We start from the raw sequence: 15,213 nt of genomic DNA on the forward strand, positions 1-15,213 counted from the left end.
TTTGGGTCATGGTGGGTTGTTCCCATTGATTTCAGAGCTGGCTGGAAGCAGCTGTGAGGGGCAGACAGGAGTTGACAGCTCCTGCCCCACAGCCACCTCTGCAGCCCCCAGCTGCCTGAACCTGCCACGTACACCCAACACAGCGCTCAGGTGTGAGCGTGCTGTCTGCTCGCGCATGAACACGGTAAACCCTGCAATTTATACCCAATACCTTCAAAGGGCAGCTGGGAAGGACGTTCTCCCAAAGGGGCTGGAGGAGAGCAGTGCATGACGTGGCAGGAAGCTGAGGAAACACCAAACCAGTGTAACTAAGCTTATTCTCGAAAGAAATAGAAGGAAGGAAAACTGGAGCAAAACAGGCAGGGACAGTCATTTCTGCACACACGGCTTCAGAAAACACATTAAAAATTTATTTTAAATATATTATAAAAGGAAGTCCATTCAACTTTAAAAACACTAGGCATTCTATCAATGATTCCCAGTTTATGAAAGCTACTACATTAAAGTGCTACAAGTCCTTTACCACCCCCAGATATTAGGCTGTTGGTCCTAATATGCACAGAAATAAATAATACACTGATTCAAGAGGCACCATCCAGTTTTACAGATAAAATGCATGCAGTACAAGGAACAGACAAACTCAGACCTTATCACAGAGATCCTGGAGAATGCATTTTGAAACCAATTCCCTTCTCCACCCTAGAGGCTAAAGCTATTTGTTATTGTTATCAAAAGGGCTAATGTTTTAGTCTATTAGCTTGATCAGTTTTTATCTTGTTTTGTGGTTGAAGTTCACATTTGCTCGCTCACTAACTGGCATTAGGACTTTTTTCTTAGAGTTGAACTAGTAATCTAGTGATAGATTTAAGATCCCATAGATCCAGTGGCTTTATAGAAAACTCCCAAATCCCTCACAGCTGCTGGAATCACTGAAGCCTTTTGGGTCATACAGAAGCATCAAGAAAGCTCACATCAGTGACTAAAGGACATACTCAGCTAGCAGAGGTGGAGTCCAGAAACAGACACAGGGTTTTTATTAGGATTTCCCTAACCTATCATTGCCTAGTTTCATACACAGATGTCCCAAGTTAAAGCCTGACACTACAAAGGAGCAATAGGAGCAAGGGGTGAGTTTATTTCAGTTAAACTTTAAATTTAGAATTTTAATAAATCAATTTGACTGGTTAATGGTGGAGTATGAAATAAACTGACAACTGAGTGTTGAACGCTGATGGAAATTTCAGATCTCAGCTTTCCCATTCCCCACCCATTGCATCTCTCCCCTCCCCTCGAACCAGGTGAGGACTTGCAGCTTGTTTTAAAATACGGACACAACACTCATTAGGTCGGAAAATACAGCACTTGGAGCTAAATCTTACACAGGCTGGGAAACTGCCACACACAGACTTTCCTTGCTTAAGATCAAGTAACAGGCCACCAGTACACTGGGAGCAGGACCCAGTGCTCCTGATTCCCACTCCAGCTCCCCTTTTGCTATGTATCCTGGGAAAGACCTTTTAATCCTATCGCCACAGACTCTCATATTAACCTAAAGCCACTCACCATTTTGGCAGCAGTTTGCTGACTATTTAAGAAACAGTTCATGCTAAACGATTGCTAAAATGGAAACCTAGACTGCCGTTTGTCAGTGTGAGAGTTTCAAGGACCAACTTAGGCACCAGGCTCCTTTCTTGCAAGCGGTTAGAAATACAGTAGGTGAGTGGAAACATGAACTGCAGCAGTTGGGAGTGGATGTGGGATGCAAGGTACACCGAATCCCTTGTGCTAGCAGAGCCAGGCTGTTTCAGACATAACTTTACCAGGGCTCTTTCCACTGAAAGCGTGGCAGGCTGACTGCTAGAGGCTGGCTGCTCTCTCCAGTCAAAACCATTCAAGTGCCTGTCCATACCTTGAAAGACAATTTAAAATAAAAACTTCTCCTTTTTTACCCAGCATTTTTACACGATTGCCCAATATGACTTTTAGGACATCTCCCTCCCCAGCGTAGCTACTACGATGATCCAACAGCAGCTACAAGAGCACTGTGTTCTTGCAGTGCCGGTTGCTGGTGGTGCCTGTTTGACTTTCAGTACATTGATGTCTTGGTGCAGCAGGGAGGAGGGCAGTTTGCTGACTGGAACTCTCCAGTAAAGAAGAGCAAAGCCCTGTAAGCAAAGCCCTGTGCACAGTATGAAAACATTCAAACCAGGAAGAAAGTTAAGCTGAGAAATTGCTTTCTTGCTACTTCTGTATTAGAGATTTGAACACGTGCTTTAAAAGTTTCCCAGTGGTGGAAGGCATCAACTTTCTGAAAGACACTTCTGCTACAGATTTTATATGCCTTTGGGACTGTTTGTGATTTCTGATTTGGATACTTAAAAATAAAATACAGGATCTTGCATGCCAGTGAAATGCATAAGCCTTCACCGTGAGGTGAAACATCCAACAGCTAATCAAGACATCCTCTGGTCTAGCTTTAGTTGTACCAAGAGGAAGCTGCCATCCTTTCCAAGTCTTCCTATTAGGAGTGACAAACCCTCCCAGAGTCATTAGTAATATTGATTTAACAGAGGAAACCCAGGAGCTTCTGAATTACTGTTGTTCACACAAATTTTGCACTTTAAAGTCAGACATTTTAAAAAACACACACAAACACTGCATGAGTCAAGCTTTCTCTTACATCCTTATCTCCCAACCCCTTCCCCCTTTCTCTCTTGTCCAGCAAGGCACTAGGAAATGGTTCAAGTTTAAGCATTTGCTGTACATTTACATTTAAAAAGGCACATCTTTATTTTAATGATGCTGTATTCCTCTTTCAGTAAGGCCCACGCTTCTTCTATTATGGTGTGGAAAAGAAAGTTAATTTTCCAGGCATGAAAAAAGACACCTTGCACACATAACAGCCCCAAACCCATTACTCTGTTTGTAGGCCTCAGAGATTAGCACCAGTATAAATCAACAAGAGCTTCAAGAGCAAATCAAAGTATTATTATGCGACATAACACACATCCAGAGATCTCCCTGTTGTTTGGGATTCTGATACTTAAAAGCAGCAGAATTTATGCAGCCTCGGAGGAAAGAGTTGTTTGAATATTTTTTCTCCAAAAAATATGAAAACATTTATTTTGCATTAGATAATCACTGATATTTAATCTCCAGTCTTGACTTGCATGCAGATGTGAAGATTTGCTTATGTATTCATGCTTTAGTAATTTTGCTTACAAATAACCAAAAGTAATTGGAATAATTAACCAGATTGCCCAGCAAAAGCTCAATTAAAGATGTAGATGATGAAATACAGCTTCTATTTCTCAATCAGTGGATGTTTGGCTATATTAAGTCTTTGCATTAGTCAGCAAAGCCTCTAGGATATTGAAAAGTATAATTGATGTAAATAAATTAATAGCTCAAAGCTCAGTGAGCCAGTCAGAAGGGTACAGAATTTGTGGGGCACTTATCACACTCAGATCCCAAACCTTCAGAAAACAGATCAGATCAACTATACTGAGAAGGACTCAGTAGGACCACTCACAGTAAAGCTCCAGTTTCCATGTACTGGTGGTCGGTTGTCAAACAGGAATTGCCTCACCAATTACCTAATCTTTTGGTGCATACTGCTAAGAGCTGTCCTTTCTCTCCAAATTTAGATCATTAAGTGGTAAAAGACCTGTTTGTTACTGCAGTTCTCTCTGAAGCAAGCGTCCAGCAAGCCAGGCAGCTAGGACTCTCTTCACAAGGTGAGCCCAAGTAAAAAGCAAGCCATGCATTTTAGAAACAGAAGCTGATCCTCTCATTAGAAAACTAAGACACACAAAGTTGCAAGCTGCAAGCAGAATGACCTACAGTCCATTTATATCGTTTGCTGATTGTGTCCCAATTATAAAAAACTGTCACTGTTCATGGACAAACAGCTTCTTGTTCCACAGGTATTAAAACATTCATAAAGACATCTAGTCAGGCCATCTAGAGATCCACAGTCAGCACTACGAGACTAATGAGAGCATTAATAACTTAAGGAAAGCAACAGCCAGACACAAAGCACTGGAAGGGATCGCTGTCTCCCACAGAAATGAAAAGGGATCCTGATGACAGACATATCGTAGTAACTGAGAACGTAAGATGTCAACTCTGTTTGACACTGGTCTCACTTCCATAACAATACTGCTGCAAAACTGGCACAAGGAAAGACTAGAGCTTCTTCATTCCCAAAATGTGAGACACAAACACATTTGGCAAGCCCAGACCCATCTGCAATGCAGTGCCCTTGCTTCCTTTGCTTCATGACTGCATGGGCCAGGTAAGCTGGCAGAACAGGTCAGATGTAGCCTCAGCTGTGAGGATGAGAGAGGTGGAAATGATTTTGAGCCCCACAGTCAACACATCAGACCTGAGAGCTTGAGAGGCACCTAGTTGTGTCCCAGCTTGACAGACACAGCGCTACATGGCCTCAAAGACATCTGAAACATGGACAATGATCGTACAGTTGGCATCATCAGAAAGGGCTTCTTACTTCTGGAGCTCTGCAGAGGAGGCCAGCCTGCCTGCTTCTTAACACTGAGCAAAAATCTCCTTGCCTTCACATGAGTGAAAGACACCCCAGAGCAGAGCTGCCCTGCCCCCCAAGGGGAGGATGTCCATTAACCGTGCTTTATCAAGAGTCCCAGAGGGGTGCCCCATGCCTACCCTGAGCACTCCAGCCTTTCAGCTCAGAGCTGGCTGCACACTGCCTCCTCAGCTGGACAAACTGCAGAGCTGGACAGTCACTGGAAAAGGGCCAGTTTTATTGATTTGCGCAGCATCTTTGCAAAAGGTTAACTGCACCGTCATCCACAGCCTTCACCAGAACATGCCACTGCTGCCTTCAGCATCAGGCTAAGTGGGCTGAACTATTTAATCTGGTTTTGCAACAACTTCAGCCAGTGTGGCTTTCTTTTAAACACTTGCTTCAGACTTGAAACCAACGGTCCTCCATTCATCCTTTAGTGTCAGTACTTTTTTCCAGCTCCTGGGATGAGGTAATTCTGGTTCAATGTCTGGCAGATCCTGCAGCCAAACCAGGAGGGTAACACCTTGTATGGCTAACTGACTACACAAGGGACAGGGTACTAGTGAAACTGGCCCATCAATCCTACATCTCTGCTTAAGCAAACAGATTTCCAGTCACAGTAAACTGTACAGTGCTGCGGATGTTGGGAAAGGAGGAGAGATTAATACCACATTCCCACAAGGCTAGAATACTACTGACCACAGAGCTCATGACTGCAACAAACTACAGACTGAAGAACAAATGGATAAACACCTCTGGCTAATCTCAGCCCTGACTTAATTATCCTGAATTAATCTGCTCATACCAACTGTGAATTAAGTTAGCCTTCAAATCTCTAAAGGAAAAACAGAAGTTGCCTTCATGCAGTAGATTGAACTCTCAGAAACCCTAGATGTGTCTGTGCTAAAAAGATTCTGAATAAGAGGCAAAGTTGGAACCTGATAGCCAAAGGCTCTTAGCAAAAATCTTCACCTGTAAGAACTGTGCTTACTTAAAAACCCTCTGCTAATCTTTCACCTTGAAGATTCAACAGTGAGTGACAAACTGACTGCAAAGCGAATGGACCAGAAACCCAGATTCCTCATCGCTAATAACGACAGTGATATTCCCAACACTTGGCTGCACTTCCACTAGAGCTCATTCCTTTATCAGAGCTATGATTTGGAAAGCAGTAATACTCAATCTGTTTGAAATATATTTTTGTTTAGGGGGAAAAAGAATTAATTTAATTTTACATTTTCATGGCCCCCCTTTTCTTTTTTATGTCTATGACAACAGAGGATTTAATCTTGTGTTTGAGATTCTACTTACATGGACTTTGGAAGATAAAGCACCTATGTGGGAATGCTTCAGCGGGTAGTATAGCAGCTACAAAAAGTCCTGGAGGGTCCCAGATAACAAAATCATTTAACACCAGACCCAGGTGGGAAATAAAATAAAACAAACAAACAAAAAGCAGTTTGAATCACACTGACTCCTCTAAAAACAGAGTTTCTGTTCAGTCTCAGCACAGAAGTGGCTCTGGCAAAGCCTTTAAAATTCCACCATCCCCAGAAGAGAAGGATGCAGCATCTTTGCAATAAAGACTGGCCTGCTAGTTAACCTTCTCCTGAGATTCTCCCTTTTACCTTCATTAACTGTTTAAAAAAAAGTATTCTTAAAAAAATTTTTTGTAACCCTCCCCAGTAAAAACTATAATTGTAAAATATATATATATATTTTTTCTCAGTCTTTTAAAGATCAAGATTTCTGTTAAATTTTTCCAAGACTGTTGAGTTTGTGTGTTCAAATATCCACTGCTGTGTTGGAGATGAAGGATTGCAGTTATTCATAAAGATCTTGTGGTCACTCTCACTGCAGTCCATACAGCTGCTGCTTACTGGATGGTAGAGGGTCTTGTCCTGGAGAAGAGAAATTTGATGTAAGGTTGCTAAGCAGAGAAGCAAAGCTGTTTTAAAACTAACAGGAAAGAAGTCTTAAAAACTAAGGCAAGTTATTTTGTCACTTGGATGTATCTGAAGAAGTTGTTCCAACGCTTAACTGCTTGGCAAATGTCTGGGTCCATTCTCAGCCTTTACGACAGTACCCAGCCCAATCCCAGTATCTGTGCTGGGAAGCTCCAAAGCTCTGTCTGAAGGCAGGTTCTCCAGCCTCCAGGCTCACATCCTGCTGCAGTCACTCCGAAGCACAGCGCATGCTGATCCTGAGGACTGGGATAGGGCATTTAGTCAAGACTTTACTTCCCTGTTGGCCACAAAAGCATCGCTTGGGAGGAAGATGTATAAATCCTTATCTACTTTTGGCATGATCATCTAGTTTTCAGAACAAACCAATAAACACAGCACACTTCCTTGCAAACAGGTTTTACAAGGGTGTTGCACCTCACTGCCAGGTGTGGACAGGACTGCATGGAGAGAGTTCTTCTGCTTAGCAAGCCCTGGAGAAGCAGCCCTCACCATTTCTAACCGGTGGAACAGGGTAGTCACTCTTTCTAATCAAGGGCAGTTAATGGCACAATGACAACAGATTGTCTGCAGATTCTCTGATCACAGCTATGCTAAGAGAAGGAATAAAACTCAGTGGTGACATAAGTGCCTACAGGCAATCTGACACCTTAAATGAGAATATGCACACAGACACAAACACTCACTTTTCTGTATCTCCAGAGCTGGTTCCCCTTCATTCCATGACAGTCATAGAGGGTTACAGGGCTGCTGTGGGAAATGGCATCAAAACAAAACTTCTTGGTATGCTGAGGATCCCCAGGACGGATGTCTTCTCTCCAGCTGAAGGTGAATACCTGCCAGGACAAACAGGACCCTCAGGATGACTGGTACTGGGCACCAGCAGAACGACATTCCCTTCTCTGCCCACAGGGTGGGGATGGCTTCAGGGAAAGGACAGTATCTTCTAGAGGAAAACTACTTCCACCTCTGGGGACAGGGACTGCTGACTAGGGGAGTCTGTAACACCTACCCCACGGACTGCCACACTGCATGCAAAATGAGACTGTGCTGCTGCAAACAGCCATGTTAGTTAGCTTGGGTACTAATAACAGCCCTGAATGTCTCTGCAATGCAGACATTCATCATGGATTAAGTGAGCAGCTGACCAATTACAGCACTTCACAGCTAACAAAAAAGGCAGAGAGCTACAGGAGCTCCGAGGTAAAGCTCGCAGTAAATACTTGAGTCTGCACAGGCAGCCTGCAGTCACCTTGAGAAAAGTCTGTCCCACACCTTCAGTGACAAGAGACCAGGATGCCCACAGCTCCCTACACCACTCCACAGGAGTGTCAGAAGGGCAATCACTACAGCAATGCTTCCTGGTGCTCTCTTCTACTGACCCTGCAATGACTTCTCACACTTTTGGGTGAAATGAGAGATACTACAGAAAGGAAGAGAAAGGGTTTTAGCTGTAGTGACCAGGCACATCCTATTGATGCCTGGCAATGCTGTGGCCTTGATGAAAGCTGCCAGATGCCAGCACATATGGCCTGGAAATCCCTGAGCTACAGAGACTGGACCACAGGAGAACAGTTGGTGGAAGGTACCACCACATGCATGCTCCGTTCCTTGCACTGCCCCTGTGACATTTGCTTTTGGCCACGGCTTGAGAGAGTAGCGTGGTCAAGCTGCATCTTCAGTCTGATGATCATGGCTTGGCTTAGGACACATTTGAAGCATCATAGGAATGAATCCCGCACAAGATAAACTTGTTCAAAGGCGGGTACTGCTGTAAAGCTTTTGCTTTCTACTTTGACAAGGACAGCATCTCTGATGGGGGTGCAAGTGTCCTCTGTGACCACTACTAGCCAGCACGGGTCTGCAGCACTACTAGCCAGGACACCCCTCTCTCAGTCCTCGAGGGAAAGGGTTGTTCTGGGGGCTCCTTTTAGAGCCAGGTGGAGGAATGGTCCTCTCTTCAGAGAGATCTCACAGGGCAGTAAGAAAGACCAGTAATGAGCAGAGTGCTACTATTTGAAGCAGCCTGGCCAAGAAAGTTTTGCATAAAGATGATACTTCGTTTCTCTCTCTCTTTTAAACCTCTCTTGGGAGACAAATTACCACAATCATTTAAGCTCAATGCTACAGAGAAGTTCAAAACACATTCTCTTCCTAAACATAAGCCAACACTAATTGTCCAAGATCCTCCTGACACAACAGAAGCTTAGCTCTGGACTGTGCCCCAGTAAATTGGTTTTGTTTCTAGTTTTCATGCATTAAAACTGATATGCAACAACCCTCTGTCTCCTACTATTGAAGCCGTTCCCCTGAAGAGTTATGCATGGCTCTATAATAGAGGCATTGTTTTCTTGATCTTTTCTCAGCTCAGCTGCTACAGTTTAGACAAACTAATATTTCCTTCCCTTCTGTTACAATAAAGCTGTCATTTCTGGCACCTTATATGTTGAGAGGGTGAATCTACAGCCTGGCTGGTTTCATCTCTCTCCAGCAATGGTTGGGTGTTTATAATGCATTTTCCTCCTGTCAGAAGGATGATAGTAAGTGGTTATTGAATGCTCCTGCAGGTTCATTAATATGCATGATGCTCCTCTATCACTTCTTTCAGCACAACCTTTGAAGTTAATATTCACTTTGTTACATATTACAGCTGCCTTGTTACTGGTTTCTTTTATTATTTTGGCATATTGTTTTCTTGTGCTTTCTTTTGTTCACTCTGGGAACTTCAAAGCTGAGGTAAAAGCTCTGCACAAAGTCTACCAGGCTCCAGACCCTGCCACAAGCACAAGCCACATCCTGCTACAAGCCCATCAAGTATAATTAGCACATGAGCCCTGGGGTGCACAGCACCCTCTGTTCACCTGACAGCGTTCCACAGTGGCCTTCCTTCTCAAACATTTGTTCTTATATCTTCTCCCTCCTCAAGTTTATTCAGGGGCCAATGATTTATCTGAGGGACTGTTACCTGCACGTTGTTCCATGCTGCCTCTCCTCTGTCCTTCACACAGTTTTCCAGCCTCAGTGGGGATCCCAGGGCTCCGTGTTTAGTATCCACACACAGTCCAGTTCCTACATTGCGTATCTGAAATAGTAAATTAGTCACTGAAACTCCTACTCTTACCAACTGACAGGAAAAGCGGCTTAAATTGCCTCAAATAGTGGCAGTATTTATAAGAAGACAGTTTTAAGATTCCTCACTTAACTGTGTATCTGAGCTGGCAGATAACAGCTAAAAGAAAGCACAGGAACTCAAAATGGGACCCATCGCCTGCTGTACAATAACCTCCAGGACACAGCAAAACCCATCAGCAACAGGACTGCAGAGGCCACTATGTTGTTGTGTGTAACAATCCACGACTTCACTCCCAGGGTGATTCTTTTCCCAGAACATGCTGACTTTAAAAAACAGGGATGGTTTTTCTGGCTTTCAGATGGGAAAGCTAAGGAGCAGAGTAGCTCACCACACTTGTGAAATACAAGACTTCTACTGTTGATCAGCTGTCACCTCTCCCTAGTCCTCCCTGTTGGCATGTTCTGCCTTCTACTAAATATACAACATGTAGAACAAGCCAGGTCTCTATTCTCTTTGTAGCTGTGCACTAACAGAAACAGCTGCCTACCTGCCTTCTTTGATCAGGCCAGTGGTAGAGGAATTCTGGTCTTTGAAACATACCAAGCAGGATCTTTAAACACTTGCTTGCCACCTTACTCATGGTACTAGAGCACATGGGTAAGGCAACTTTAAAAAAAACAAACAACCAAACCACAGCCTGTTTGCCCACTGAAGATTTCAGAGCACAAACTTGCCTCTCCCCAAGCAGCTGCAGGAGGTTCCACTGGTGGGTAAAACTTTGGCAAGTCCCACGCAACCTCGTTCATGAACCACTTGAAGCTTTTGCAGTTGAGGTTGTTGCGAAGTTCCTTCTGGGCCGCCACGTCCCCTGCAGAAAGATGCCGGTACTCTGGTCTACGCTGGTATATGTACTCTGCGTATTCATCCATCCACACCTCAGCCACTCGCTTCAAGTTCTGTGGGGGTAACAGCCACATGTGAAAAGGAGAGGGACAAACACCTGAGAACACTGCACAAACTACTGACGTTACATTCAGAATAGCTCTCGTGGTTTTGCTCAGAAAGGATTTTCATTCACATCCACTCTTTCTCTCCCGCTTTAGACAAAGATTATTTTTATTATCCTCTAGTTCCAAGGGACTTTTATAGAGATATTTTCAGCTGAGGTCAAAACAGAATCCTGGCACTTGGCCATTATATCTAGTTTTTTGTGGCAAAGAAAAACACTACTAATCAAAAGTTAAGGTTTTTTTTTTTTTTTCCTTTTTTTGCTGTAAAGAAGCTAGTCAGAAAATGATGCCAGTAAATAACACTGGACATTCAAAGGTCCCTGACAAAAAGCTGCTTTCTTAAATCCTTCTTATTGCATCTTTTATATTCATTTAGGGATGGGATTTGCAGTAGTCTCTTCCAGAAAGCTTTAGTTCACAATATTCTTTCTTACCACTATTTTCCTGTTTTCTTGGGTTAAAGAGAAACTGTTAAAAAAGAGAAGCTGTTAAAGAGAAACTCTGAGATACTGCAGAATACGGAACGTTCAGGTGATGACCCTTCAGAACAGAAGCAAAGGGTTTACTTGCTGGCAGCAGTATATTTCACATATTGCTGTAAGCTGAATCCACTGTGCAATTCCAAGCCAGCAATGAACACCATGCTCTGGAGATACTTGTCCTGCTGCTTGTCACAACACACCCTGTTGGACCTTGGACTGTTCTCTGGCAACACCAGGTACGTTCTTGGTGCCACACAGAAACGTGCCATGTGCAGCCATGACTTCAGTGACCCAGCAGCATTGCCCACCTTGCATGAAGGTGGTCAGTCCAGCAGTGGTCATTTACTACCAAAAAAATTAGGACTTTAAGAATGAGCACTGTGCTGACCCTGCCCCAAATACAGCCAATACACAGCAAGAGCAGGTGATCATCTCAAGGTGACTGTACGATCTTAGATGCCAAGAAGCAGCCTTTCATATACCTGTCCACCATCTCCTTCCAGCACTATGGGAGTACAAAAGAGCCAAGTACTGAACCAAAAGAAATATAGCTCCTTCCTGAAGAGATGACACAGACAGGAGAGCACTCTATTGCTCTGACAGGTCACTGCTGGGCTCAGTAATAAATCCAAATCTCTTTGGTGATGCTATTAAACTGGGAAACATTTTAACACTGTGCAAGCATTTTAAGACTGAAGAACAGCAGAGTACCTTTTTGTGTTTTTTAGTTTTGCAGCCTTCCTGCTCCAATGATAATTTTTCTCCCACCAGAGGGCAATACAATCCCTTCTCACTTTAGAAATTAACTGGAGAAAGCTAGTACATGATAGGCAAAAGCTCTTTCCTCTTTGGGCTACACTAGATTAAGAAATAAGATGGCACAGAACATTCCATCATGGAAAATTACAGCTTGCCCATTCAGTGGTCTGTGATGCTTGAAGTGGAGAGGTCTTTCAATCACCAAAACACAATCATCAAAACACAATCATCACGCTGAAGCCTGCTGGTCTTGGAGAGCACAGCTATAAAATGACTAAAGTATTAAACAAATAAAGCCATGTCTTGTTTTTATTGGTGATTCCATAGCCAGTGCCTGATCACAAAGTCCCTTCCCAACACCTAGCAATGGCTGATGTCTGGAGCACGGCAGCTGTCTGCACACAAGTCTGCAGCTCCCCTAGGCTCTCTTCCCTTTGTGCTACACATCCACCACTGCAAAACTGCTCAATTTGACCACTGTACAAGTACAATTTATGGACTACAAAGCCTACATTTGCCTCCCACTGTGGGGTGAGAGGAGACAACAGCACGGTCACATTGCAGCCAGACATCTGTCGTGGGGAATGCCATTGCCACTTACTCTTGCCAAGCTGACTCCTGTTGGAACCTTGTATGGAACATATTTTCTGTAGATATGACCAACTCTAGAGCAAGGGATGTCCTCCATGCGACCTCCACACATCCATACCTGTGGAACAGCAGAGATACAGATTCACTCTTGGTTATATGGAGAAAAATTAAGAAAAAAAAAAAAACAAAACCCAAAAGAGAGACTTTCAAGTTATGAAAAAGCTTAACCCAGATGTTTTAAAGTACACTCTCTTCCAAACACCCTCTTTGCCTTAGTCTCAAATCCTGTAACTACCTGCTTAGAGATATGCAGCAAGCCTCGATTTAGCACAAGTGCTATCAAGCCCAATGGCTAAACAGTTCAATTTTGTATTCTTTAGAGAAAAGAACAGGAAAAAAAAACCATCCAAGCACCCAGAGAGCAACACACAGCACACTTTAAATTGATGTGTTATTTCAGCAACAGTAACCACAACAGTTAAACTGGACTGCCATATAAGACCTGGGTGTAGGTCTTGTAAAGTTGCTGTAAAAGGGAGGCCATCTCTGAAGCACAGGTCATGTGTTACACAAAGCACTCCAAGAAATTCATGAGTCTGTTCAAGTGCCATAAATCAGAAGAAGTTGCTACTTCTTCTCGTGGTTATCACTACTCTCATATGGTTTCATTGCTGACATACACTCATTGCTTTTGCAGCCTTACAAGTAAGTAGAAATCCCTGCCTGGTGAAAACATAATTAGCTTTAAAAAAGCCCTCAGAAAGTCACTGGAACACACTGCTAGTTGAAGACGACTACCTTGATGCTTGGTTAATGTCTAGATTAGGCCCACAATCTTTACCCATCTGGGAAGATTTCACTCTGTAACAACACCCTGCAACAACTTTCTTTCATTCCCTGTTTATATAACAGATGTAATAATTTTGTCCAAGTGAAACCAAAGGAGATGTTTTCTGAACCAGCCAATCTACTTCATTAGGCTTACGAAATATATTCATATGTGCCTTCCAGAGGTATCTAATCAATACTTTAAAAAAAAAGTATGCAAAAGAAATGACTTCAGTATGCAAAAGAAATTACTTTATGAATTCTTGAAGCATGACACTGTCTTGCCCTTCATTTTGTCCCCAGATCTTATGTTAATGCCCTGAAGGCAGCAGTATTTAAGAAGGTCCACTGGTGCTGCAGGCTGATGCAGTGTTCTTCATCTCTCCATTCACTGTGGCTAATTTGAGCCACCGCAGTTCACTGTACAATGAGCTTAGTCAACAGCTTCACACATAGCAGGCAATTCCATTAATATTCTACAGTGACAATATTAAATACTTAGCTCGGAAGAGAAATATTTGGCCAAGGCTGCTGCATAATTATTAGCTCTGACACTAAAGTCCTCTGGAGTTTCAGCTCTGTCTACTGGCCCTAATAATTACAGTCATTTGCTGACTGCGTATAACTTAATGGAGGTTGGTTGCTCTCAGCTAGAGGATATTTTTCACAGGCAACTTCTAAAGTTCAAGGTACTTAATTACATGTCATTATGGAGAGAGAGACAAGAAGAAAGTTGACAAACATTCTTTCTACAGAATTTCATTCTTTTTGTCCCTGCTGTGTCTTGAGAGGCTGGTACAGAAGAGACGAAGATGAAAAAAGAAACTAGCACTCAGCTTCTGTGAAGTTTCCAGTGGAATTAGAAATGCTTCTTATTCTGTAGCTGCTTTGCTTTTTGCTGCAGAGGGCCACAGTGTGATTTCTCTGCTAGGAAATTAACAGGTAGACTGAGAAAACAAGAACTTGGGGATGTTTTCTGTTTCTATGACAGAAATGGCTTGTGCAAGGCTGTAAGAGCTGAAACAGATCCGGGAACTATAAAAACCTGCAAGAATAGATGAAGAAGCCTAGAGCTCAGTTGCACAGACACACACACTCCTCACCATCCCATATTCTTACACTGTGCACTGCACCCTGCAGCAAGAAAGCCCTATCAGTTCACCAGCAGCTGCATTTCAGTGCAACACAAGCCTGAACAAAAACACCAGCTTGTTCTCCTTGCTGCGTGCCCACAGGATGCCTCACTTGCCCCTGATCTCCACAGAAAGGCTTTCAGTCAGGCCACCGTGAATACACATCTTTGAAAACACAACGTCCCTACCTAACGTGAGAAACAGATCCCTGCAGTCAGTGTGCAGCTAGAGAGGAGAGCACTGTCCTTGCACTGCAGATCTTGTGAAGCAGTAACACAGCCAGCGCTTATCGACCGAGTGGTACATGGGAGAGGCAGGGCGCACAGGAAGCTAGGCAGAACTGGTGGGATGTTGGGCCAAGAGTCCCCAGGCTGGTACAAGACTCCAGGCACAGAAGATGACATTACATAAACACATCATGATAAGATAAGAAAAGCTACTTAGCTGAGTTACTGAACAAGTTAAATCTAAGATCAGTTTTATGTCCTCTTTTCCTAATCATGCTACAAAGTATTTACTCCCAAATGATGCTGCAGTTACCAGTGCTGCAGGGGGGCAATGGAAAGCTTCCCAATTCCTGCTAGCAGAGCTCAGCGACCCTTTCAAGGTACTTTGCCAACTCAGTGCCTTTTTAACACTGTCTCATGCTGCAAGTGACAGGATGGCACTTGCAGTACAAATCTAACTTTAAAAGCATGCCTTCCATTCATTCATTGCTGCTTTGATTTATTTTATTAGTGAGCTTCTTTGTGTGGTGACAGAACTCATTACAACCTCCATAAAGACAATTACCAGTCCTTATCTATAAAACTGGAAGAAGGGTGAGA

General features: G+C 43.3%; 1 protein-coding gene across 1 annotated transcript in view; it reads right to left on the minus strand.

Moving 5' to 3' along the window:
• Window positions 1-6,279: 6,279 nt before the first annotated feature.
• LOC104521991 (polypeptide N-acetylgalactosaminyltransferase 10) overlaps window positions 6,280-15,213 on the minus strand; it is a gene marked incomplete at its 5' end in the record, with an annotated part of 17,855 nt that continues 8,921 nt past the window's right edge. The window contains 5 exons of the mRNA XM_029084058.1: window positions 6,280-6,447; window positions 7,197-7,346; window positions 9,476-9,592; window positions 10,318-10,539; window positions 12,436-12,543. Coding sequence (XP_028939891.1) covers window positions 6,280-6,447; window positions 7,197-7,346; window positions 9,476-9,592; window positions 10,318-10,539; window positions 12,436-12,543 — 765 coding nt within the window. The remainder of the gene's footprint in view (window positions 6,448-7,196; window positions 7,347-9,475; window positions 9,593-10,317; window positions 10,540-12,435; window positions 12,544-15,213) is intronic.

The sequence above is a fragment of the Antrostomus carolinensis genome, unplaced genomic scaffold, assembly GCF_000700745.2.
Source record: "Antrostomus carolinensis isolate BGI_N321 unplaced genomic scaffold, ASM70074v2 scaffold26753, whole genome shotgun sequence".
Lineage (NCBI taxonomy): Eukaryota > Metazoa > Chordata > Aves > Caprimulgiformes > Caprimulgidae > Antrostomus > Antrostomus carolinensis.